Raw genomic sequence first — 27,968 nt, 5'->3', positions numbered from 1 at the left:
AGCATGCTGTACAATTTATCTTTAAAAATTAGACTTATTCCTTGCACATAACTGAGGTTTTATACCCCATGATTATCACCTTCCTAAATTCTTGTTCTTCGTTACTATCTTAATGAGACTCCTTTGATTTTTAAAATCTTCTGTAGAATAACTAGACTTAGGGTCAGGCATGGTGGCTCATGCCTCTAATCCTAGCACTTTGGGAGGCCAAGGAAGGTGAATTATTAGAGGTCAAGAGTTCAAGACCAGCCTGGTCAATGTGGCGAAACCCCAGCTTTACTAAAAATACAAAAATTATCTGGGCTTGGTGGCACACGCCTGTAATCCCAGCTACTCTGGAGGCTGAGGCAGAAGGATTGCTTGAACCTGGGAGGCAAAGGTTGCAGTGAGCCAAAATCCCACCACTGCACTCCAGGCTGGACTACAGAGGGCGACTCCATCAAAAAAAAAGAAAAAAGAAAAAGAAAAGAAAGAAAGAAAACGAAAGAAAAGAAGAAAGGAAGAAAAGAAAAGAAAGAAAAGAAAAACTACACAGATTTCATTTTTTATGAAGCTTAAACCACATGCCCCTCCTGTTAAATAGCTTTTAATCTTAGCTCACTTTCTTCCCACTCTCAACACTTTGGGATTCTCACTGCACACCTGTAAATATCCTCGAATGTTTTTCTACCATGGTGGTCATATTGAGTCAGACACAGAACAATAGACACAACTTTTCCTCTGGGTTCTCCTTTCCGTCTGGCTATAATTTCAGTATGTCACCTTTCTTTCTGACTTGTTCTCTCTTTCTATGGGCTTCCAAGTTCCTGCAATTGGTTTGGTTGCCTCTGATAGTTTCTAATTCCTGGCTGCATTTATGTCTTTCTCTTTGCCCACTCTCATGCTCAGCCCGTTGTCCTCAGAATATGGGGTGGTTGGGAATTTTTAGTTGGGGTTAGGCTGTGTGCAAACAGAGGTGGAAAAGGCAGTTTGTGAAGGAGGTTGCTGGAGTTTCTTGAGGTTCTTTTTTATACCACTGTACTTCTCATCCTTTTAATGTAAAAGTTGATGATTCTCAAATTTCTGTCTCCACCTCAGATTTTAGACCCTTAAATTCAACTTGTCATCACTTCTGGAGCATCACATGGACATCCCGGACTCAACATGCCCAAATTGAACTTGTCATCTTTTCCTAACACACCCATATCTCTTTCTATATCTGTGTTCTTCATTCCAGTGAAAAACAGCACCATCCACCCACTTGCTGAAATGTCTGTGACTTCTCTCTCTCTCCCTCGCGTCTTCCTTGAAAAACCCTGTTATTAGTTCCTCTCAATTGCCTGTTAAATCCACTTATCTCCATCTCTACTACCTCGACCAAATTGAAGCCATCACCATTCCTTCACCTCTTATTGGAGATTTCCAATCCCACTATTGCCTTCTGCATCCCATTCCCTATTGAACATCCAGTATGAACATCCAGAGGATGATCATGTCACTCAATGCATCAATGGTTGAGTGTCACTCAATCCATCAATCATTTCCCATTCACCACTGGATAAATGTCTACAACTCTTACCATGGCCCACAAGGCACGGCCAATTTAGCACCTGACCACCTTTACATGTTCATTCTATTGCCACTACTTTCTTTTTATGGCCTGGACTTTAGGCACACAGATATCCTTTTAGATTCTTTTTTAATTTTCAAGCTTCCCTCCCCTGTGACTTTGAAAATGCCTTTGCAAAAATTATGACACTGAGGGAAATCTGACATAGCTGACTTCATCTTGTTTCCAACCTCACAAGCTATCTGTCTTTGCTCATTCCTGGACATAGTTCAAGCTAACTATGGGAGGAATCCAGCTTTAACTTTAAAATAAAAATGATAATAGCTTCTTCCTGAAACTAACTACCTCCATGCTTGGAGACTGAAACTGCCTTTGGAAAAATAACAAATTGGTCACAAGGCTAGAATTATAGTTCAGGAGTCATGGAGCCAGAGGTCACAAGATTTGTAACCTCCCCAATTTCTCCTATAGATTATATCACTATGGTAAAACCTAAGACTGATGTTTGAGGTGTTCTTCAGACCTTGCATTCTGATGGACCCGCTTGCACTACCCAGACCAGTAACTGATACCAAGAAACTAACTCAACCAGTTCTGTGATCTCTAAGAAGTTGACTCAATACAAGAAGACAGCTTGAACCCATGTTTTCATCCCCAGCCAAACCTATCAGCATTTCCTATTCCCTAGCCCCCTGCATGCCAAAGCATCCTTGAAAAACTCTGGTCTCTGATTTCCTGGGGAGGGGGATTTGAGAAAAATCCTCCATCCTTCAGCTTGGCTGTCTATGCAATTATTAAACTCTTCTCTACTGCAACTCCCACTGTTTCAGTGTTTGGCTTTTCTGGGCAGAAATCATCAGATGATTATGTCTTCACATATGCTGTTCCCTTTGCTTGGCACAACCCTCTCTATCTCTTGGCAAAATCCTACTCATCCTGCAGATCTCAGCTCAAATATCACTTCCCTGGAGACTTTGTTACTCCTCATATTGGTTAATTCAAGTCTTCTTTTAGACCAGTATTGAAAAACGTTTTCTGCAAAGGGCCAAATAGTAAATATTTTAGGTTTTATGGATCAGACACTCTCTTGTTTCAACTACTCAAGTTGCCACTATAGTGCAAATGCAGCCACATATAATATGGAAACAGGTGGGCATAGCTGTGTTACAATAAAACTTCATTTACTAAAACAAGCTGTGGGCAGGATTTGGCCTGCAGGTCACAGTCTGCCAAATTTGTTTTTATAGATTTTAATAGAATTCTCATGCCACTTATCATAATTCTGATTAAATACTTCTATGTGCAATTAATAGTTCAAGAGCTTTCTCCAAAGGTCTGTAAGTCCCATGAATATGTAAATTATGTCGTTGTAGTTGTTCACTCTGCATAAGTGCTTGGCACATAGTTTGCTTAAATAAGTGGAAGAAGGGAGATGTCTTTCTTCATATGAGAGAGGACAGCATGCTCCACGGAGGGGACTTCTTTTGGGAGAGGTGGCTGCATTTCTCTGCTATCAGTTTTCTTCACAAGGAAGACAGTTCTCTGTCAAGGTAGTCAGTTACCAACCTGCTCGAATGCAGCCCAGGATCACCAGCCACCACTCAGGCACTCGGGGCAGCACCACTGCCACACGGTCCCCACGCTGCAAGCCACAGGCTCCCGAGAGGACGTTGGCTGCCTGCTGGCTGATTTCATTCAATTCTCTGAAATTCCATATCAATTCCTTCCCCTTCCCATTCACCCACCACAGGGCTGGGGTTGGGGGTCGCTTGCCAGCCTGAAGAAAGAGAAGCCCTATTGATTAGGGGGCACTGGTACACAAGCAGGTGGGATAAATTCCAAGTCTTGGGATTGCCAAGTTGGTGCTTAGTAAGTTTATCTCAGCACCTCCATAAAGTCTTAAAAAGTATTGAAAACCCTAAAGAGTTGTTATTTATGTGAGTTATATCTATCAATATCTACCATAGTAGATATTAAAACAGAATTTTTATAAATGCATGCTTTCAGAAATAATAGTAATAAACTCATTATATATTAGTATGCATTTTTAAAATAATGATAAAGTATACTTTGCAAAATGAAAAAATAATGAGGAAAGTGGCATTATTTTATTTATGTATTGCATCTATTTATTCTGCAATTTCCTTTAATGTTTTAGGAGAATAACGTTGGATCCTCTCATCTGCTTCTGCATTCACTCTGTTGTGAGTACCAACATGTACCTTCTGGAAAATGCTATTGTATACTCATGAAAGAATTAGAATAAAAAGGCAAATATCGCTTTAGGTTTATTTATACATTTATCTCTATTTACTTATTTTTTTAATTTTGTGGTAAGAATACATGTAACATAACATTTCCAATTTTAACTATTTTTAAGTGTATGGTTCAGTGGCATTAAGTACTTTCTCATTGTTATGCAACAATCACCACCATCCATCTCCAGAACTTTTTCATCATCCAAAATGAAAACTCTGTCCCCATCACACAATCACCCCTCATCCTCTCTCCCCTTCGGCCCTGATAAACACCATTCTACTTTCTGTCTCTATGAATCTGACTATTCTAGATGATATTGCCTGAATATTTGTCCTCTCCAAGTCTCATGTTGAAATGCAATCCCCAATGTCAGAGGTGGGGCTTGGTGGGAGGTGATTGGATCATGGGGGCAGGTCCCTCATGAATGGCTTAGCACCATTCCCTTGGTGATAAATGAGTTTACATAAGACCTGGTTGTTTAAAAGTGAGTGGCACCTTCTCACTCTCTGTCTTGCTCCTGATCTTGCCCTTTGTCGTGCCTGCTCTTCCTTCATCTTCCACCATGATTGTAAATTTCTTGAGGCCCTCATCAGAAGCAGATGCCAGCACCATGCTTCCTGTACACTGTGCAGAACTTTGGGCCAATTAAACTTCTTTTCTTTATAAATTACCTAGTCTCAGGTAGTCCTTTACAACAACACAAGAACAGTCTGATACAGAAAACTGGTACCAGAAGTGGGATATTGCTATAAAGATACCTGATGATGTAGAAGTAACTCTGGAACTGGTCATGGGAAGAAATTGAAGAGTTTGGAGGGCTTAGAAGAAGACAGAAAGATGAAGAAAAGTTTGGAACATCTTAGACACCGGTTAAATTGTTGTGACCAAAATGCTGATAAAATTATGGACAGTGAAATCCAGGCTGACCAGATTTCAGATGGAAATAAGGAACTTTTAGGGAACTGAAGCAAAGGTCCCCCTTCCTATACTTTAGCAAAGAACTTGTCTGCATTGTATTCATAGCCTAGTGATCTGTGGAAGTTTTAACTTAAGAGCAATGACTTAGGGAATCTGACAGAAGAGATTTTTAAGCAACAAAGCATTCAATATTTGACCTGAATGTTTGATGGATAGATAAATAATTTTGAGTATACATAACAATGGAATATTATTTCAGCCTTAAAAAGGAAGGAAATTCTGACTTATGTTACAACATGGATAAACCTTGAAGACGTGCTAAGGGAAATAAGCCAGATACAAAAGAACAAATACTGTATGATTTCATTTATATAAGGTACTATATTAGGCTGTTCTTGCATTGCTATAAAGGAATATCTGACACTGGGTCATTTATAAAGAAAAAAGTTTAATTGGCTCACAGTTATACTGGGTGTACAGGAAGCATGGTGCTGACATCTGCTTCTGGTGAGGGCCTCAGGAAGATTACAATCATGGAACAAGGTGAACGGGGAGCAGGTGCATCACACGGCAAGATCAGGAGCAAGAGAGAGAGAGCATAGGGAAGTACCACGTTTGTTTAAACAACAAGATCTCTCATGAACTCATGCATAGCCAAGGGGATGGTGCTAAGTCATTGGTGTTGGACTTGCCCCTATGATCCACATGTCTTCCATCAGGCCCTACCTCCAACTCTGTGGATTACATTTCAACATGAGATTTGGAGAAAACAAATATCCAAACTATATCACTTTGCTCCTGTCCTTCCAATTCTCGTGTCCTTCTCACATTGAAAAATATAATAACATATTTTAAAGAGATTTTTTGTCTATTTGTTAATAAGTATTTGGGCTGTTTAACCTTCCAACTACTGTGAATAAAGCTACTGTGAACATGAGTGTACACATATTTCTCAGAGACCCTGATTTTAAGTTATTTTGGTGTATGCCCAGAGTTGGAATTGCTGAATGGTAATCCTATTTTTTAATTTTTTGAGAAAATGTCATATTGCTTTCCATAATAGCTGTAACATTTTACATACCCATCATGATGCACAAGGGTTCTATTTTCTCTGTTTTATTGTAAAATAGACTCTTCGCATATGCCCTAAAAGGTCTCATGGATCCCCAGGGGTTCTCAGTTTGAGAGTAATGATGCAAAATCAAAGAGAAAACATGTAGGCAATTTTATTAGATATTTCAAAATTTGGCTCCATCAGAGTTATACTACCTTGTGGTAACACATAAGAGTGCCTGTTTCTTCACAGCCTTGCCAGTAGAGTTGTTAAACCTTTGTATTTTGTTCTCCCTCATTCCTGGGCATAGACCAAACTAACTATGGGAGGAATTTAGTTTGTAATTTAACTTTAAAGCAACAATGACAATAGTCTCTTCCTGAAACCAACTCCCTTCTTGTTCGGGGACCTAAACCCCTTTGTGAAATTAATGCAATTCCACAGCATTAGAATTATGGCAGATGATAGGGACCTCAATTCTGCTAAGCTATAAGCATAGTTAAGCAGTAACCAGCTGTTGTTCCCTAGCTTGCTTACTGCTTAGGAGTCATGTAACCAGAAGCCACACTTTGTAACTTCACTAATGGCTCCTGTAGATAACATCACTATTGTAAAATCTAAGACTGGCCTTTGAGATATTTTTCAGACATCTGCATTCCGGAAAATATAGTGACACTACCTAGACCCATGACTCTATAGCAAGGAACTGACTTCACCTGTCCTGTGACTGCATTACCCAGAAACAGACTCAGCACTTGAAGACACTTCTCACATCTCTATAATTTCATTCCCAACCAATCAGTAGCACCCATTCCTTAGCCCCCTGCCCACCAAATTGTCTTTTGATAACCCTAGTCTCTGAGCTCTCAAAGGGGCAGATTTGAGAAATATCTCCCATCCTTCCACTAAGAGGTCTTGTGATAATTAAACTATTTTTCTGAAAGAAAAAAAAATCTTTTGTATTTGACTAACAAGATAGGTGCAAAAATGTTATTTCAGTAAAATTTTCAGTTGCTTTACTCTTTTTATGAGGGAGGGTGATAATTTTTTTATGTTTAATGGCCATTTGAGTTCACTTTTTTGTGAACTATCTGTTCATATACTTTGCCCAGTTTTATAATGAGTTGCACCCTTTTATTCTTGGTTTCTACAAGCTCATTTCATATTATTAACTTTTTTGCTGTCATATGAGTTGAATATTTTCCCCACGGTTGTCATTAGTCATTTATTTTGCTAATGGTGTTATCTGTGAATGGATAAATTTTTTATGTTTATATAGCAAGTTTACTTTTACAGATTCAGAATGGTGAGTCATGGTAGTTGTTTGGACGAACGGAGGCAAGATGGTGCAGTTCCGGGTTCTTCACCATCAGCTTTCCCGTGCCCGGGAAAGACACAGGTTGACTGTGCAGGCGCAACCTGACCGACAGAGAAAAATTGGAACCCGCCTAGCCACACCCACTGCCCGGCCCCTGACCCGCCTACGTCCCGCCCACTGCCCTCCCACTCCCAGGCCCAGGACATAAAAGCTGCTCCCGGCGGGGGCGCTGCCCGCACTTCCTCAGCCGTCACTCCTGTCGGGACTGTAGGAACTCGGCCCCAGAGCTCCACAGAGTGACTCCCCTGGCCTCCCCTGCCGGAGACCGACAGACCTCACCCCTCCCCCACACCTTCTTTCCTGAAGCTGGGGGACCAAAAATAAATGTGCAGTTTTGCTCCTAGCCTTGCCTACTCGCTGGTCATTTAATACTCGCCCTGGTTTCCTAGAAAGCAAATCAGCTTCCTGGAAGGCAAATCAGCTTCCTAGAAAGCAAATCAGCTTCCTGAAAAGCAAATCAGCTAGTAAGGGCTTTCCTCAATATTTAAAGGGCCTTCCTTATATTTAAAGGAAGTATAACTTTAAAAAAATCCAGAAATCTAAATTTTTGTTTGAAAATTTTCAATTTTAAAATGTTAACCTTACGTTTTTTTTTTAAGAGTACCCACACCTAGGGCCATCTTCAGTCTAGAGGCAAGGCATTCGCAATCTCTACACTAAGACTGTTTCATAGTGTTGGGAACTTAGGACATCATGTCATAATCATGACTGTTTTTGAGCACCAATGTATTAAGCCCATGCTGGTAGCTCCACCCCTTCCCCTACCCCTAGCCAGAATGAATCCTTCCATCCTACAGAAAGAGTCACAGGACTTCAGGTGAAGGCAATTGATGGATCAGCAGTGAATGGATTAAAATTCTAGAAGCTCAGGGCTGGGAAGGAAAATTAGAAATTTCTTCAACTTTTTATTTCTTGGATGTCTCATATTGAAGCCCTTTTGGTAATTGTTGCCTCATAACTATCTTACTTGCACACCTGTATTGACAGGGACACGTGACCTAACTTTCTGGGAAGACTCAGTCTTTGATCAGTGCTGATTTGCCTCCCACTTTTTTGAGAGACAGGATCTCACTCTGTGGAGTGTGGTGGTGTGATCACAGTTCACTGCAGCCTCCAACTCCTGGGCTCAAGCAATCTTCCCACCTCAACCTCCTGAGTAGCTAGGACTGCAGGTATGCACCACCATGCCTGGCTAATTTTGTTTTAAAATTTTTGGTTGAGACAGAGTCTTCCTGTGTTTCCCAGGCTCAATTTGCTGTTATTAGATTCAAACCCACCTCTTCTACGACCCCAGACTACTAGTCCTCATTTCACCCTGGGAGGTCACAACAGAGCATGCACAGTCTACATACAGTGTAAACAAACTGTGTGTTGGCTGTCGGGGAGTTACCAGGTTGCCCCGCTCCTATGCCTGTCTTCCGTCCAAGCTCATGCAGTCTCTCTCCCATACCATACTGCCTTCATGGAAGATAAGTGTTTTGTCCATAGCGTATTACAGTGTCTTACATGTAATAAGTACTTAACAAATATTTACTGAATTAATGGATGAATTTTAAAAGTCAACCGAATCGTCTCACTTTGTGCCTCTTTTCCACCCCATTACCTTCTCCATGTCAGCCCAGTGATCCAACACATCACTAGCAAAGTTAAACTTGGCTGGCACTTCCTGGTGGCCCCACGGCACGGACACCAGTTGCCTAGTATTAATGTAGAGAGTGCGGCTAGACATCTGAGTACCCCACAGGGTGCAAAGTCCCTGAATTTTTCGCAGCCAATGCATGTTCAGACCTGTAAAAGAAAGAAGGGACACAGGTGAGAGCTTCTTTAACAGATTGCTCTACTGATCATCAGCAGCTTCAGGAGATTCATCCCAACCATATAGGATTCTTTCCAGGAATTAATTTGCTGTGATTATGAGTAAATTGCACTCCGCATCTGTTTCAGTCTCCTTGTGGGGTGCTGTTTTCTAAAGGCACAAGATGATACAGACCCAATCCTAGATCCTATGTCTTCAGCACTTCTGACAGTTTTGTGAACACCCAATTCCATATAATAAATCCCCTTGTGCTAAAATACAGTAGATTGGATTGTTGTTCCCAGAAATTCACTCCCTTCCTATTCTAGGATTATAAATCCCCATTCATTTTTATGTGACTTCCCAGTGCATTCAGGAGGAAGAATATGTATCCACCTCTCATTGACTTTGGCTTGCTCATGAAATATGCTTTGGTCAATGAGATGTGTCTGGGATTGTATGGTTCATCAGAAACTCACATTTCTCCCCTCTGCCTGAGACTTGCATAACCCAGTTCATGCTGTACTTTCAGACTGGGACTCAGAACAACAAGAAATGTGGAGTTGAGCTGAGCCTAGCATGGCCACTAGCAACACACAGACCCACAGGGGGAAAATATGTATGACCAAAAGCTACTAAGATGTATAGGGTGTTTGTTACTGTAGCAAATGCTATCTAATACAAGTAGCATTCTTTTCTTTAAATTGAATCTGGACTGATACATCCTAAATCCCAGATCCTATGCATCTAGTGTGCAGGACCTAATACAATCACTTTGGAAATTATAACTGTCATAATTTTTGTTTCTATATAAGTTCTTTATTGGTGACTTGTGACATTTTTGTGCACCCATCACCCGAGGAGTATACACTTAACACTTACAGTATACACTTAACAGTATACATTTAACCCACTTTGTACCCTTTTATCCCTCACCTCCTTCCCATCATTTCCCCCAAGTCACCAAAGTTCATTGTATCATTCTCATGCCTTTGCAATCTATAGCTTAGCTCCCACTTATGGGTGAGAACATATGACGTTTTTGTTTGGACGAACGGAGGCAAGATGGTGCACTTCCGGGTTCTTCTTCACCACCAACTCTTCCCGCGCCCGTGAAAATGCAGCCGGCCACCCGGAAGGGTGCAGACCAACTGGGCATGCGCCAGGTGACGTCAATCCGAAGAGACCAAGATTTACCTGGTCGCACCTGCGGAACGCCCCTGACACGCCCATGCCCCACCTATTGCCCTCCCACTCCTAGAAAAGCCGCTCTCCGCCATTGAGCCACGCGGCCTTCTTGCAGCCCCACTCCTGTCGGGATGTCGGGACTGTGGGAAGTCTGTCCGAGAGCCCCACCGCGGGGGGACTCTGCCGGCCTCCTTTGCCGGAGGCCGACAGACTTCTCCCGCACACCTTAGGTTACCAAAATAAACTGTGCAGTTTTGCTCCTACACTTGCCTACCCGCTGGTTCTTTTGTGCTCGCTCTGGTGGTCTTAGAAAAACAAGACAGATGGTGCCGAACCCGGGAGGAGACCCCTCCTCAGGGCCCCCAGGGTCCGGGGAGCCTCCTCCTCCTCGTTCCACGCGGCGGATGGACCAGGACCTGATACCCGCTTCGCTCACTCTCACGGCCTCTCTGGGGTAAGTGCCCTTGTCTCCTCTTTACCTCCCTCGGCCAGAAACCCTGTGCAGGTCCGAGGTCCATTTTGAGCCACCAAGTGGCTTGGGAGAGCCTTGCAGGACGGAGACGTCCGCCTGAAGGTAATCTCCACCTTGGCTTCAAGAGCCTCCAGTCTGTCTCTGCTGGTTCCAAAGGACGCTTTGAAGCCAGGCAGAGATCCACTTCCATTTCCATTGTGTCCATTGTGTGTTGGTAAAGAGGAAACAAACGGGAAACCCCCCAGTCCAAATTTCCAAAGAGCACCCCCTTAGGGTGCCTCCTAGCCAATTTAAAAACCTTACAGCTTGAACAAGACCTTAGGAGAAAGTGGTTAATTTTCCTTTCCACTGTGGCGTGATTGACCTCAGCAATTTCTGCCAGCGGCTAGGCAAGTGGTCTGAAATTTACATACAAGGCTTTTGGGCCTTGGGCTCTCGTCCCTATACTCCTTCTCTCCACCCCCTCCCTTCCTGCCCAGACTCCTCCTCCTCCCCCCATCCAGACTCCTCCTTCCTCCTCCTTATCTACTAATAATCCACTCGGTCCCGTGCCTCCTTCGGGGCCCCCAACTGGCTGTCTTGAGTCCCTTATCTCTGCCCACACCCTCCTACAGTGTTAGCACCTTTGGGTAGTCAGAGTACATGTCCCTTTTTCATTGGCCGATCTTTCCAAAATTGAGAAGCGTTTAGGTGATTTCTCAGCTAATCCTACCATATACATAAAGGAATTTAGATACCTTTGTCAGGCCTATGACTTAACTTGGCATGACCTCCAGGTTATCCTAGCCTCTACCCTAAACTGACTGAGGTTCTAACCCAGTATATCCAGTTAGATCCAGCCTCCCCCACAGGGGCCACTATTTTGGCGTCTTATTTCATTTCTCAATCAGCTCCTGACATTCGTAAAAAAACTTCAAAAGGTAGAGGATGGTCCTCAGACACCAATACAAGACCTGGTTAAATTAGCCTTTAAGGTCTATAGCTCCAGAGAGGAGATGGCAGGCTTGCCTTGAACAGAAGGTTCAGCTCCTAGCAGCGGCTTTACAGCCCAGTCGAAACCCCAGACCAGAGAGCACACACCCCTCAGACTCCAAAGCTACAAAAGGAGCCTGCCTGCTATAAGTGCGGCAAGGCAGGACACTATGCCAACAGGTGTCCGCAAGGTCCCCGAGTCCCAACGCAGCCTTGCTATAAGTGCAAGGCATCAGGACATTAGGCCAGTGAATGTCCTAACCCTCGTCCACCAGCAACCCCGTTGCCAGCAGAAAGGAAACTGGAAGTCTGATTGCCCCACCCTGAGAACAGGTGCCGCGCCTCCACGTGACCCCCTTTCCCAGGATCCTGGGAGCTCCTTCCAGCTCCTACATCTGGACGACGACGACAACTGAAGGTGCCGAGACTCGGGGACCCCCATCACCCTCGCCAAGCCGCGGGTAACTCTCCTGGTAGCGGGTAAGACAATTACTTTTTTAATCAACAGCGAGGCTACCTATTCTGTTTTGCCGTCCTTCTCTGGACCTAGCCTTCCATCCAATATCTCTGTAGTAGGAGTAAGTGGAAAGCCATCCACTCCACAAAAAACTCCACCCCTTAATTGCTGCCTGGCCAACAATTACTTTGCGCAGTCGTTCCTCATTCCCAGCTAAAAAGGGCCCCTACCGAAAGCAATCAGTGGAAATCAGTTTGGCTTTCCCCCACTCGCCTCAAACTTACTAAATTTTCTTAACTATCTCATACTCCCCAACCTTGCCAGGGCTATCCTTCTGGGTTTTGCCCATATTCCAACAAATGCTTCCATTCCTCATTCCTATACTAATACTGTGCCTTATTTTATTTTTCATCCGTGCGTCCAAATACCAACCATGGGCCCCGACCTTAACGACGCCCCTTAACAGCAGGAAGTAGCCAGACAGACCAGGGCGCCCCTTTATCACTATTATCAATAAAAGGTTGGACTGTTTGGATGAACGGAGGCAAGATGGTGCACTTCCGGGTTCTTCTTCACCACCAACTCTTCCCGCGCCCGCGAAAATGCAGCCGGCGACCCGGGAGGGTGCAGACCAACTGGGCATGAGCCAGGTGACGTCAATCCGAAGAGACCAAGATTTACCTGGTCGCACCTGCGGAACGCCCCTGACACGCCCATGCCCCACCTATTGCCCTCCCACTCCTAGAAAAGCCGCTCTCTGCCATTGAGCCACGCGGCCTTCTTGCAGCCCCACTCCTGTCGGGATGTGGGGACTGTGGGAAGTCTGTCCGAGAGCCCCACCGCGGGGGGACCCTGCCGGCCTCGTTTGCCGGAGGCCTACAGACTTCTCCCGCACACCTTAGGTTACCAAAATAAACGTGCAGTTTTGCGCCTGACCTTTGCCTACTTGCTGGTTCTTTTGTGCTCGCTCTGGTTGTCTTAGAAAAACAAGACAGTTTTGTTTTCCATTCCTGAGTTACTTCATTTTGAACAATGGTCTCCAATCCCATCCAGATTGCTGCAAATGCCATTAAGTCATTCCTTTTTATGGCTGAGTAGTATTTCATTATATATATACACACTATATATGATACTATATATTATATATACTATGTATGCATTATATATACTATATATGAAATATGAGAAATTCTATTTTATATATATTTACCTTTTATATAATATATATTATATGGATATTATACATATTGCCACATGCCTGTGCCTTTCTTCCTTCTAAGCTCATGCTGTCTCTCTCCCATACCATACTGCCTTCACAGTAGATGATATATATATATTTTATATATATATAAAAAATCCATAAGCTTGGAATGAAGAAAGGCACAGGAGTGTGGCAATATAGATATATATATAATATACATACTATGTTATACATAATATATAGATATATATAATATATGGATATTATATATACTTATATATATTATGTAAAATATAATGTAATATATACTATCATATATAATATATCCATATGTTATATTATAAATATGTTATATATTATATATTATATCTATATCTACATATAGTATACTATTATATATCTATATCTAAGTGGTGAGAGTGAGCATGTCTTGTTCTAGTTCTCAGAATGAATTTATATATTTAATAGTATAGTGTATATATAGATATATAATAATATATAATATAATATATATTATATATAATAGTATGTTGTGTATCAATATATATAACTATACTATTATATATAATATTATATATAGAGATACATAGTATACTATTATATAGTGTGGCCATATATAGTGTATGTATATAATATATAAAATATAAAAATTTATATTTTTATACATAAAATATATAAAAATATGCTTTTATATATTTTATATATTTTAAAATATTTTATATATAAGATATTTACATATCTTATGTATTTACATTTTTATATATACTTATATTTACATATTTTATATATATTTATATTTTACATAATATGTACTGCCACACTCCTGTGCCTTTCTTCCTTCCAAGCTCATGGTGTCTCTCTCCCATACCATACTGCCTTCATGGAAGATTTTATATATGTATATATATAAAATATATATGTTATATGTTCATGAGCTCGGAAGGAAGAAAGGCACAGGAGTGTGGCAAAATATATTATATATTATATATAATATAAATATATATAAAATATATAATTTTTATATATTTTATGTTTTATATATACTGTATATAGCCACACTATGTAATATATAGTATATATAGATATATAAAATATATACATAGTATTATATATTATATAATTATAAAATGCACATATGATATATTTCACATATCATATATAATTATATATACTATACTACTATATATAAAAATATGTTATATATTTATATAGAAATATTAAAAATATTTATAAAAATATATAAATATTATATATTATATATATACACACAAGTTTCTTTACTTGTTGATTGACAGGCATTTGGGCTGGTTCCATATTCCTGTAATTGTGAATTGTGCTACTATAAACGTGCATGTGCAGTGACTTCTTTCGTATAATGACTTATTTTTCTCTTGGTAGATACCCAGTAGTGGGATTGCTGGATCAAATGGTAGTTCTACTTTTAGTTCTTTGACAAATTTCCACACTGTTTTCCACAGTGGTTGTACTAGCTTACATTCCCACCAGCAGTGTAGAAGTGTTCCCTTTTCACCACATCCACAGCAACATCCATAATTTTTTTATTTTTTTATTATGGCCATTCCTGCAAGAGTAAGGTGGTATTGCATTGGGGTTTTGATTGGCATTTCCCTGATCATTAGTGATGTTGAGCATTTTTTCATATGTATGTTGGATCTTCTTTTGGGAATTGTCTATTCATGTCCTTAGCCCACTTTTTTACAGGATTTTTTGTTTTGTTTTGTTTTCTTGTTTGAGTTCCTTCTAGATTCTGAATATTAGTGCTTTGTTGGATGTATAGATTGTGAAGATTTTCTCCCACTCTGTGGGTTGTCTGTTTACTCTGCTGACTATTCCTTTTGCCATGCAAAAGCTCTTTAGTTTAATTAAGTCCCATCTATTTATCTTTGTTTTTGTTGCATTTGCTTTTGGCTTCTTGGTCATAAAATCTTTGCCTAAACGAATGTCTAGAAGGATTTTTCTGATGTTATCTTCTAGAATTTTTATAGTTTCAGGTCTTAGATTAAAGTCCTTCCTCCACCTTGAGTTGGTTTTTCTATAAGGTGACATATAAAGATCCAGTTTCATTTTCCTACATGTGGCTTGCCAATTATCCCAGAACCATTGGTTGAATAGGGTGTCCTTTCCCCACTTTATGGTTTTGTTTGCTTTGTCGAAGATCAGTTGACTGTAAGTATTTGGGTTTATTTCTGGGTTCTCTATTCTGTTCCTTCTGTTCCATGGTTCTATGTGCCTATTTTTATACCAGGATCATGCTGTTTTGGTGACTATGGCCTTATAGTATATTTTGAAATCAGGTAATGTGATGTCTCCAGATTTGTTCTTTTTGGATAGTCTTGCTTTGGCTATGAGGACTCTTTTTTTGGTTCCATATAAATTTTAGGATTATTTTTTCTAGTTCTGTGAAGAATGATGGTGGTATTTTAATTGCACTGAATTTGTATATTGCCTTTGGCAATATAGTCATTTTTACAATATTTATTCTACCCATCCATGAGCATAGGATGTGTTTCCATATGTTTGTGTCATTTATGATTTCTTTCAGCAGTGTTTTGTATATGACCAGCAGATGAGTCCAGGGACCCATTAGACACACTTTAAGTTGGACCTGAGCTAAAACTCCATGAATCACCTGACCTTCCTAAGCCCCTACTTTAACTGGAGTACCACAATGACGTTTTGGGTCCCCTGGAATCAACATCAACTCAGAGCCAGTGTCCAGTAGTCCCTTAAATGTCTCATAATTTCCCTTTCCCCAATGCATAGTTACCCTAGTAAAAGGCTGGAGGTCTCCTTGGGGAAGGATGGGATAAAGATTCACTGCATAAATTGTTGGTAATGTAGTGGGGTCCTTCCTCAAGGGGACCTGGCCTCCCCTTTATTCAAGGGGTTCTGGGTCTGTAAACTGGCTCAAGTCTGGAAAATGATTGAGGGGCCATGATTCTGTTTTTATAATTCAAATTAGTCTTTTGTCCATTTGACCTGGAAGTTTTCTGCTTGCATAAATTAGGCTTCCTATCAATTTCATTTCTGGGAACACTGTGATTAATTAGCCAATGCCAGAGCTCTAAATGAGTCAGACTATGCTAATTGCCACTTTGCCTCTGCTGTCCATTACAGTAGCGATGTCCACCTTGCCTTTGATGGATGGGTGCTGCCACTTGGCTCCTGCCACCTCAGGATCCAATTATTCTCATTGTATTTAAATTTTGTAGTTGAGTGTAGTTCCCACTGTTAGATCTGACATACAGAGAAGAACAATTACAGGGTCCTTCAAAGAGGCAGGTGTTGCCCTCACAAATGTATTTTGTAAGGCATTGGTCAAGGGTACATCTTCTGGATGCTTCCAGCTGGGAAGAGTAGGTCTAAAGTGACTAATCCACTCCACCATCCAAATCTCCCTAAGTCTTTGGATCCCTTCCTCTACATTAAAGTGGGGGAGATCAGACATTTCTAGCTCGCTCATCATGGGCCATCTATTAATCCATATTTCAGTTAACCAAGCAAATAAATTATTATAACATTTTCTAACTCCCCAAGCTGCAACATTAAATGAAGAATCCCTACTTAATGGGCCCAAATCCATAAATTCAGACTGATTGAACTCTATATTCCTTCCACCATTATCTCACACCCTTAATATCCATTCCCATGTCTGTTCTCCAGATTTCTGTTTACATAAATTAAAAATTCAAGCAGTTATTATCTAGGGTAGTGAACTTCCTGATGTGTCACACTCTCAACCTTACCTCTAGGGGCCCACCGGGACTTTAGTCTAGTTATAAGTCTAGAAGCAAACAGGAGTGTTGGGGGTGGCTCCTGAGGAGAATCAACATTGTCTTGCTTGGCAACCACCTCAGGGGAGGCCATCACTGTTGCCTCAGGCAGTGCAGAATTTATCCCCTCAGACAAAGGTGGAAAGGCTGATGGCAGCATGGGTTAGGGAGGGAATGCTGCCACTACTGGGTGGGTGGGTGGGAAGCTGTTTCTTCTGGCAAAAAAAGTTCACCAGAGTTTACAAACTCAGTGTCCCCAGCTTCACCAGGGTCCTCCCACACGTTCCTATTCCAAATTGCAGGGTCTTATTCTTTTCCAATTTATCAGGGGAAACAGCCCCCAATACTTCAACATAGGTTCTTTCTATTTTCCCTAAGTGTCAGATGGTCTGAGAAGTAAAGAGAAAGAGTACAAAGAGAGAAATTTTACAGCTGGGCCTCTGGGGGTGTCATCACATATTGGTAGGACCATGATGGCGACCTCAAGCCACAAAACCAGCAACTTTTTATTAGGGATTTTAAAAGGGGAGAGGGTGTATGAACAGGGAGTAGGTCACAAGGATCATGTGCTTCAAAGGGCGATAAAGGTCACAAGGTGAAGGCAAAATTAGAATTACTGATGAGGGTCTGTGTCCCACTGTGCCCACATTGTTTTGATAAACATCTTAACAGGAAACAGAGTTTGAGAGTATGGTCAAAGGTGTTATGTGTAGGGTTACTAAACTCCTTGCCTCTCATGAGCAATGAATCAGGAGTGTCAAATGCATTTATTTTGTATAACTCTTTAAACAGTTCACATCAAGGGCTATCAGTGATCTCCATACTATTAGAAGTAGAGTCCTTAGTATTTTGGGGTCTAATCATATTAAGGAGCCAACTCCATAAACCCCAAAACCAACAAAACAACTCCATCCTTAATATTCTATTCCTCTAGAACCACTTCTGGTACCAAAATATGTATTAGTCAGGGTTCTCTAGAGAAACAGAACTAATGGAATATATATACTTAATAAACTCATATATATAAGTATATATATGAGGTGCAAGGAGAGCCAGTTTGAGTTCCAAAACTGAAAAACCTGGATTCTGATGTTCAAGGGCAGGAAACATCCAGCATGGAAGAAAGATGTAGACTGGGAAGCTAGGCCAGTCTCTCTTTTCATATTTTTCTGCCTGCTTATATTCTAGCCATGCTGGCAGCTGATTAGATGGTGCCCACCCAGATTAAGGGTGGGTCTGCCTTTCCCAGCCCACCGACTCAAATGTTAATCTCTTCTGGCAACACCCTCACAGACACAACCAGGGGCAATATTTTGTATCCTTCAATTCAATCAATTGACACTCAGTATTAACCATCACAGTGTCTGACATTTCTGTCTCTTTTTTTTCTACAGAATGAGAATTGAAGATTTCTGTACCTGCTCCTGAGCAGAACTACGCTTTGCCTTTGTATCTGCTGGTCCCTCTCTTTTTCCATAATAGGCTCTTCCTCATTCTTCTGGCCTCACCTCCTCTGAGATTCATCCTTCTCTGACAACCACCCCACTCCCAGCCCCCTGTTACCACCCTTTTCCAGCTGCCCTCGTCTCTCCCTGTTGCTGTGATAAAGGTACCTTTTCCTCTGCCCAGTGTTTCCTCCTCAGTAAGACTTGACAGGTACTACCTTTCATGGTCCCTAGGAATTTCTGCTTTTCTGTGAGGATTTTTGCTCTTCTCACCAGCCGTGACTCTAAAAGATTGGTGAGATTATCATGGATTATGACCCCATCAGTCCATTCCTTGGAACAGTGCTCACCTGCCAAGTCCTCTCTGGAGGTCTTTCTAGGGAGAGCTTGGACCACCCTCCTCTCCAGCCAGCAGCTCCAGAATTCCTACAGCCTTGGAAGAGAGCACGGTAACTCAAGAAGACAACTTCACAATCCCTGCACTCCTGGAAAGACAGCACAGCTAATCATTGACAGTGGATAACTTTGGAGTCTTTCAAAGAGTAACAGCAGTCCTCCTAGCCAAGTTTACAGACATTACAAAATTAGGGCATTTGAGGCCAACTGGACTTGCACTTTCAATCCCAGGGGCATGAAGCAGGTTTATGCCCAGGACTGACAGAAAATTATTGCTTCAACCAAAGAGAGAGAAATGGAGCTCACATAGGCTTGATGAACACTCTTAATTCTTCGCTTTGCTTCGTTCCAGCATACCTCTTTTGCCTGGTTTTCCTCTTGCTTTTTCCTTCTCTTTGGCTGATTCCTCCTCATCTTTATCCACACTTGCTCTGTACATTACCTCATCAAATGTCATAGCTTGGATACCATGTGGCTTGCCAATGGCCCACACATGTGTGTATCCAGCCTGGTTTTCTCCCCTGCATCCTCGTCTGCCTGACTTCTCCACCTGCATATCTAACAGGCATCTCAAACATACTTTGTCCAAAGCTAAGAGGTTGATCATATCCTTCCCTTTCCTCTCTCGTTCCAGGTATGGTTTTATACATCTCAGCAAATGACACCCCTATTCCTCCAGCTCTTCCAACATCAAATCTTAGAGACTTTCCTGACTCTTTTCTTTCACACAAGGATGTGAAAAAGCCATCAGTTTCACCTGCAGGCTACACTCAGAGTCTGACATGTTCTCTTCCCTGTTCTAACCCAACACTGTCCAAGTAAGTCCAAAACTCAACAGGGAAAAAAACTCTTTATATCTCTTTATATTTATTTTATTTGGAAATAGGGTCTCACTCTGTTGCCCCAGGCTGGAGTGCAGTAGTGTGATCACAGCTTATTGCAACCTCAATCTATCGTGCTCAAGCAACCATCCCACCTCAGCCTCCTGAGCAGCTGGGATTACAGGCACATGCCATTATGCCCAGAGAATTTTTTAATGTTTTGTAGAGACGGAGTCTCACTATGTTCTCCAGGCTGGTCTTGAACTCCTGAACTTAAGTGATCCTTCCATCATGACCTCCCAGAGATTACAGGCATGAGCCACCATGCCTGGCCAACATTGACTTAAAGCTGGTCTCAGCCCATGCTTCAGCTCTCTCAGGCTGGAGTTGCAGATTAGTGACCCTACAGTTCTGTGTCTTGGGGGTGGCCCCACTTCCATGGCTTCATGAGGATTTCCCTAGTGGGAATTCTTTATAGAGGATCTTACCACAAAGCATCTATGGCTCCTACATTCTGGGTGCCTGCAGAATTAATACCATTCTGTCTTTCTTGGTCTCTGGGCCTGTGATGGAAGGAGCAGCCTCAAAGGTTTCTGAAACGCCTTTAGAACCTTCTTCCTAATTATCCTATTAGCACTAGACCCCCTTTTAGTCATGCTTTAGCAAAGAGTTATTCTGACACATCCTTGGATTCCTCTCCTGAAAATTGTCTTCTCTTCTCTACCACTATGTCCAGGCTGAGAATTTTCCAAATTTTAATGCTGTTCTTCCCCTATAATTATAAGCACAGTCTTTATGTCATTCCTTTGCTGTCACAATTTAGCATAAGCTATTAAAAGTAACCACAACACTTCTTGAACACTTTGCTGCTTAGATATCTCTTGCACCTGACACCGTAGGTCATCACTCTTGGTTCAGCCTTCCACAAAGCCTTAGGGCATGGACACAGTGCACCCGAGTTCTTTGCTACAGAGTAACATGGGTCAGTTTTGCTCCAGCTCCCAACACGTTTCTCATTTCTATCTGAGACTTTTCAGCATGGCCTGTACTGTCCATATTTCTATCGGCATTGTAAAAAATTTAAATTTAGGACCTTCCAAATTCATCATGCAAAAGGAAAAACCTAAGCCCTGAAAGCTGACTGAGGTAACACAACTTCCCCCGACTCTGGTGCATGATCGTTGCTTTCTGACCTTTGTGTTGAGATGTTATACATTAACTAGACTCTTCTTTATTCAAATCTGAACTAAACAACATGAAGATAGAGACCCTTGTGGACTGTCTCCTTTTAATAGAATGTTAAACTATGCCCTTAGAGTGTCATCAAAAGTAGCCAATGAAATCTTATGTCTGTATGTTAGCCTTTTTTTTTATGGAAAATGTTGTAATTTTGTACATCAACTTCATTTTGCCGGTATAAGCAATCCTCATTTTCCCTTACACCAGGAGCACTGCTCACCATTCTTTGGAATAGCTGTGCTCCCTGCATGGCCGAACTCATACTTTGTGCTTCAATGAGCTCTTTTAACTAGATGCTGAGTCTTTTAACTATTTTAGGTTGACAGCATTTTGGTCACAACCATTTAACCAATCTCTAAGAAGTTTCAAACTGTCCCTCAATTTTTTGTCTTCTTCTGAGCCCTCCAAACTCTTCTAACCTCTTTCCATTGCCCAGTTCCAAAGCTTCTTTCACATTTTCAGGTATCTTTATAGCAACACCCTACTCCCTGGCAACAATTTCCTGTTGTAGTCCATTTTTTGTTGCTATAAAGAAATATCTGAGGCTGGGTAATTTATTTCAGAAATGTTTATTAGGCCCATGATTCTGATAGCTGGAAATTTCAAGATTGGGCATCTGCAGCTGGCAAGGGTCTTGGGATGCTTCTATTCATGGTAGAAGGTGAAAGGGAGCTGGCATCGGCATGGATGACATGGTGAGAGAGGAAGCAAGAGAGATAGTGGGGAGATGACAGGCTCTTTTCAACAACAAACAACCAGCTCTTGTGGGGAATAATAGGATTAGGACTCACTCACTCCTGAGGGAGGGCATTAATCTATTCATGAGGGATTCTCCTTCATGACTCAAACACCTGTTAGGCTCCATCTCAAATTTCAATATGAGGTTTATTGGGAGCAAACATCCAAACTGGAGCACCTCAGAACACCTTTCCCCTCGGAAATATCTGTCCTTATCAATTAGTCAACAAATATTGACTGAGTGCTACTCTCAGATAGACACAGAGATAAGCATGACAGATTCATTCCTGTTCGGAAGTGAGACAGATAATAACGTGTAAAATAATTAAGTTCATCTTATATACCATAAAGGATAAGTCAGAGGTCAGATCATGTCACACCTCTCCTCAGAACCCACCAGTGAATCTCAATTTCATGCAAAATTAACTTCAGAGTTTTTACCTCATTATTGAAGGTCTGGTATGATTTTCACATGCTCTCTTCATCTCTGGCTTTATGTCCTGTTCCTTTACCCCCTTATTCACTGCATATCAACTACATGGTCTTTCTTCCCGTTTCTTGAAGGCACACTCTGCCTTAGGGTATCTGCACTTGCTGTTTTCTCTTCTCAGACTGATTTTTCATAGATATCTACATGGATAACTCTCTCTCCTACTTTATTTCCTTGCTAAATATTTTTTGTCAGCTTCTCAATGAAGCTTACCTTGATCACCTTCTCAAATTGGCAACCCACCTCCAAGTTAGTTCTTCCTCCTCCTCATTACTAGGCACTATTTTCCCTAATACTCACTACCTGCTAACATATCTACTTACTATTTTTGCCTCTCTCTCCTTCCATTAGAATCTAAGCTTCACGAGGGCAGATATGTTTCCCCATTTTTTTCAATGATTTAGCTCAAGGACTTTTAACAGTAGCTAGCACACAGTAAATACTCAGTAAATAGCTGAGAGAACGAATAAGGGCTGTAAAGAAAAGAAAACATGTTATAATAATGTGTGTGCCTGTATGAAGTACATAGCTGTGTATGTGCATGTATGTATGTTTTTGTGTGTGTGCATGTGACTGTGTGGGATGTATGTATAGCTGTTATGTGTATGCTGTTCTCTGTGTAAAGACATGTGTGTCATAGGCTCAAAATAAAGGGATGGAGGAAGATCTACCAAACAAATGGAAAACAAAAAAAGCAGGGGTTGCAATCCTAGTCTCTCATAAAACAGACTTTAAACCATCAAAGATCAAAAGAGACAAAGAAGGCCGTCACACGATGGTAAAGGGATCAATTCATCAGGAAGAGCTAACTATCCTAAGTATATATGCACCCAATACAGGAGCAACCAGATTCATAAAGCAAGTCCTTAGAGACTTACAAAGAGACTTAGACTCCCATACAATAATAATGGGAAACTTTACCACCTCACTGTCAATATTAGACAGATCAACGAGACAGAAAGTTAACAAGGATATCCAGGAATTGAACTCAACTCTGCACCAAGCGGACCTAATAGACATCTACAGAACTCTCCACCGCAAATCAACAGAATATACATTCTTCTCAGCACCACATCGCACTTATTCCAAAATTGACCACATAGTTGGAAGTAAAGCACTCCTCAGCAAATGTAAAAGAACAGAAATTATAACAAACTGTCTCTCAGACCACAGTGCAATCAAGACTCAGGACTAAGAAACTCAATCAAAACCTCTCAACTACGTGGAAACTGAACAACCTGCTCCTGAATGACTACTGGGTACGTAACAAAATGAAGGCAGAAATAAAGATGTTCTTTGAAACCAATAAGAACAAAGATACAACATACCAGAATCTCTGGGACACATTTAAAGCAGTGTGTAGAGGGAAATTTATAGCACTAAATGCCCACAAGAGAAAGCAGGAAAGATCTAAAATTGGCACCCTAACATTACAATTAAAAGAACTAGAGAAGCAAGAGCAAACACATTCAAAGCTAGCAGAAGGCAAGAAATAACTAAGATCAGAGCAGAACTGAAGGAGATAGAGACACAAAAAACCTTCCAAAAAATCAATGAATCCAGGAGTTGGGTTTTTGAAAAGATCAACAAAATTGATAGACCACTAGCAAGACTAATAAAGAAGGAAAGAGAGAAGAATCAAATAGACGCAATAAAAAATGATAAAGGGGACATCACCGTTGACCCCACAGAAATACAAACTACCATCAGAGAATACTATAAACACCTTAATGCAAATAAACTAGAAAACCTAGAAGAAATGGATAATTTCCTGGACACTTACACTCTCCCAACACTAAACCAGGAAGAAGTTGAATCCCTGAATAGACCAATAGCAGTCTCTCAAATTGAGGCAATAATTAATAGCCTACCAACCAAAAAAAGTCCAGGACCAGACGGATTCACAGCCGAATTCTACCAGAGTTACAAGGAGAAGCTGGTACCATTCCTTCTGAAACTATTCCACTCAATAGAAAAAGAGGGAATCCTCCCTAACTCATTTTATGAGGCCAGCATCATCCTGATACCAAAGCCTGGCAGAGACACAACAAAAAAAGAGAACTTTAGACCAATATCCCTGACGAACATCAATGCAAAAATCCTCAATAAAATACTGGCAAACCGAATCCAGCAGCACATCAAAAAGCTTATCCACCATGATCAAGTGGGCTTCATCCCTGGGATGCAAGGCTGGTTCAACATATGCAAACCAATAAACGTAATCCAGCATATAAACAGAACCAAAGACAAAAACCACATGATTATCTCAATAGATGCAGAAAAGGCCTTTGACAAAATTCAACAGCCCTTCATGCTATAAACTCTCAATAAATTTGGTATTGATGGAACGTATCTCAAAATAATAAGAGCTATTTATGACAAACCCACAGCCAATATCATACTGAATGGGCAAAAATTGGAAGCACTCCCTTTGAAAACTGGCACAAGACAGGGATGCCCTCTCTCACCACTCCTATTCAACATAGTGTTGGAAGTTCTGGCTAGGGCAATCAGGCAAGAGAAAGAAATAAAGGGTATTCAGTTAGGAAAAGAAGAAGTCAAATTTTCCCTGTTTGCAGATGACATGATTGTATATTTAGAAAACCCCATCCTCTCAGCCCAAAATCTCCTTAAGTTGATAAGCAACTTTAGCAAGCTCTCAGGATACAAAATCAATGTGCAAAAATCACAAGCATTCTTATACACCAGTAACAGACAAACAGAGAGCCAAACCATGAATGAACTCCCATTCACAATAGCTTCAAAGAGAATAAAATACCTAGGAATCCAACTTTCAAGAGAGGTAAAGGACCTCTTCAAGGAGAACTACAAACCACTGCTCAGTGAAATAAAAGAGGACACAAACAAATGGAAGAACACACCATGCTCACGGATAGGAAGAATCAATATTGTGAAAATGGCCATACTGCCCAAGATAATTTACAGATTCAATGCCATCCCCATTAAGATGCCAATGACTTTCTTCACAGAATTGGAAAAAACTGCTTTAAAGTTCATATAGAACCAAAAAAGACCCCACATTGCCAAGACAATCCTAAGCCAAAAGAAGAAAGCTGGAGGCATCACGCTATCTGACTTCAAACTACACTACAAGGCTACAGTAACCAAAACAGCATGGTACTGGTACCAAAACAGAGATATAGACCAACGGAACAGAACAGAGCCCTCAGAAGTAATACCACATATCTGCAGCCATCTGATCTTTGACAAACCTGACAAAAACAAGAAATGGGGAAAGGATTCCCCATTTAATAAATGGTGCTGGGAAAATTGGCTAGCCATAAGTAGAAAGCTGAAACCGGATCCTTTCCTTACTCCTTATATGAAAATTAATTCAAGATGGATTAGAGACTTAAATGTTAGACCTAAAACCATAAAAACCCTAGAAGAAAACCTAGGTAATACCATTCAGGACATAGGCATGGGCAAGGACTTCATGTCTAAAACACCAAAAGCAACGGCAACAAAAGCCAAAATTGACAAGTGGGATCTAATTAACCTAAGGAGTTTCTGCACAGCAAAAGAAACTACCATCAGAGTGAACAGGCAACCTACAGAATGGGGGAAAATTTTTGCAATCTACTCATCTGACAATGGGCTAATATCCAGAACCTATAAAGAGTCAAACAAATTTACAAGAAAAAAACAAACAACCCGATCAAAAAGTGGGCAAAGGATATGAACAGACATTTCTCAAAAGAAGACATTCATACAGTCAACAGACACATGAAAAAAGGCTCATCATCACTCGCCATCAGAGAAATGCAAATCAAAACCACAATGAGATACCATCTCACACCAGTTAGAATGGCAATCATTAAAAATCAGGAACAACAGGTGCTGGAGAGGATGTGGAGAAATAAGAACACTTTTACACTGTTGGTGGGACTGTAAACTAGTTCAACCATTGTGGAAAAGTGTGGCAATTCCTCAAGGATCTAGAACTAGAAATACCATTTGATCCAGCCATGCCATTACTGGGTATATATCCAAAGGATTATAAATCGTGCTGCTATAAAAACACATGCACACGTATGTTTATTGCAGCACTATTCACAATAGCAAAGTCTTGGAATCAACCCAAATGTCCATCAGTGACAGACTGGATTAAGAAAATGTGGCACATATACACCATGGAATACTATGCAGCCGTAAAAAAGGATGAGTTCGTGTCCTTTGTGGGGACATGGATGCAGCTGGAAACCATCATTCTCAGCAAACTATCGCAAGAACAGAAAACCAAGCACTGCATGTTCTCACTCATAGGTGAGATTTGAACAATGAGATCACTTGGACACAGGAAGGGGAATGTCACACACCGGGGCCTATTATGGGGAGGGGGGAGTGGGGAGGGATAGCATTAGGAGATATACCTGATGCAAATGACGAGTTAATGGTTGCAGCACACCAACATGGCACATGTATACATACGTAACAAACCTGCACGTTGTGCACATGTACCCTAGAACTTAAAGTATTAAAAAAAGACATATGTGTAAGATTGTGCATGTTTGTGCGCATGTGTGCCTACATGTGTGTCAGTATGTGGATGTGAGACTGTGTATGTGTATGTGTGTGCAAGTGTGTGTAGAGCTGCATGAGCAGGTGTACAGGTGTTTATGCATACTTGCATGCATGTACGTGTGTTGGTAGATGTGGATGTGTGTGAATGTATGTGTGCGAATGTGTATGTAATTATGTATGTGACTGTCGTGTATATGTAGCTCTGCAGTTAAGTGCATGTCTATATATCTGTTTATGAGTTTGGCATGTGCATAAGACTGACTATAAGTATGTGTATTCATGTGTGTGAGTGGTGGGGAGCTAGAAGTGTGACTAGATATTTGTGTGTGCTTGCATGTGTGAGTGTCTATGTGTGGTGGTGGAATTGCAGATGTATGTGTGGCTGTATCTATGTTTGTGTGTGTGTGCGTGTGTCTGAGTGTGTGTAAGTCCTAAATAGCACTCACACTATTTACAATGGTCTGAAAATCCCTCTCTGGGGGGTCCTTTGCGCCTGGCCACTGGGGACACTGCCAAGTCATGATGCTGGACTTTGCTGAGTGTCTTTTTCTTTCTTTCTGTTTTGCAAATTTTGACCTTTAGACACATTTCAGGATAGCATATTCTACTGGGAAATCTGTGAGGTGGAAAATCAAAATTTTCCTGATGACTGTTTAAAAAGAATAACGGCTAGCTCATGTCTTCAGTGTTTTATAGATGTGCTCGCATGTAATCTTAACAAGACCTCTACAGGAGAGGTATCCAGAGCCTCATTTTATAGATAAGGAAATTGAGGCTCAGAGAGGACGAGCGATTTGGCTAAGCTCCCACAGCTGGTAAGCGCTACAACAGGACTCAAATCTAACGTCAAAGTCCAGTGTCCTTCTCATATGGAACACCATGTTTCTGCAAAGAGGCATTTTAAAAGAAAATGATTTGAAATAGTCACTGTTGGAGGCTGTGCACAATCAACTGACCATCTCTGTGTTCCTAGAATCTGGCCCACAGCGGGGATTCAATGTTTGGGGAAAATAGAAACAGCGCTGGAGTTTCTGGGGAAGCGTTGGGAGCAGAACTCTGTGGTGGGGGGCTCAGAATTTCCCAGGGCAGGGAGTTTTGAGTCAGGAATCAGAACCATCGCCGGAAAAACAGATTTTCTTTATCATGCTCCACCTCTGATTGTCTCAGGAAGTTTTTGGTGGCCTGGGTGGATGGACCCAAGGTTTCGGAAGCAGCCTGAAGCAAGAGACAATGCCTGAGAAGACCCCTTTTAAATCT

At 41.2% G+C, this 27,968-nt stretch overlaps 1 protein-coding gene across 1 annotated transcript in view; it reads right to left on the bottom strand.

Moving 5' to 3' along the window:
* Window positions 1–18,884, bottom strand: part of LOC111551198 (acyl-coenzyme A synthetase ACSM2B, mitochondrial) — a 38,178-nt gene extending 19,294 nt beyond the window's left edge. Inside the window, exons 1-3 of the mRNA XM_023225058.1 lie at window positions 18,833–18,884; window positions 8,762–8,946; window positions 3,116–3,326 (exon numbers count right to left, since the gene is read on the bottom strand). Of these exons, the coding sequence (XP_023080826.1) occupies window positions 3,116–3,326; window positions 8,762–8,938 (388 nt within the window). The 5' untranslated portion in view covers window positions 8,939–8,946; window positions 18,833–18,884. The remainder of the gene's footprint in view (window positions 1–3,115; window positions 3,327–8,761; window positions 8,947–18,832) is intronic.
* Window positions 18,885–27,968: the final 9,084 nt, after the last annotated feature.

Source organism: Piliocolobus tephrosceles, chromosome 17 (genome assembly GCF_002776525.5).
Source record: "Piliocolobus tephrosceles isolate RC106 chromosome 17, ASM277652v3, whole genome shotgun sequence".
In the NCBI taxonomy this organism is placed as follows: domain Eukaryota; kingdom Metazoa; phylum Chordata; class Mammalia; order Primates; family Cercopithecidae; genus Piliocolobus; species Piliocolobus tephrosceles.
This window is presented reverse-complemented; position numbering and strand designations above follow the sequence as displayed.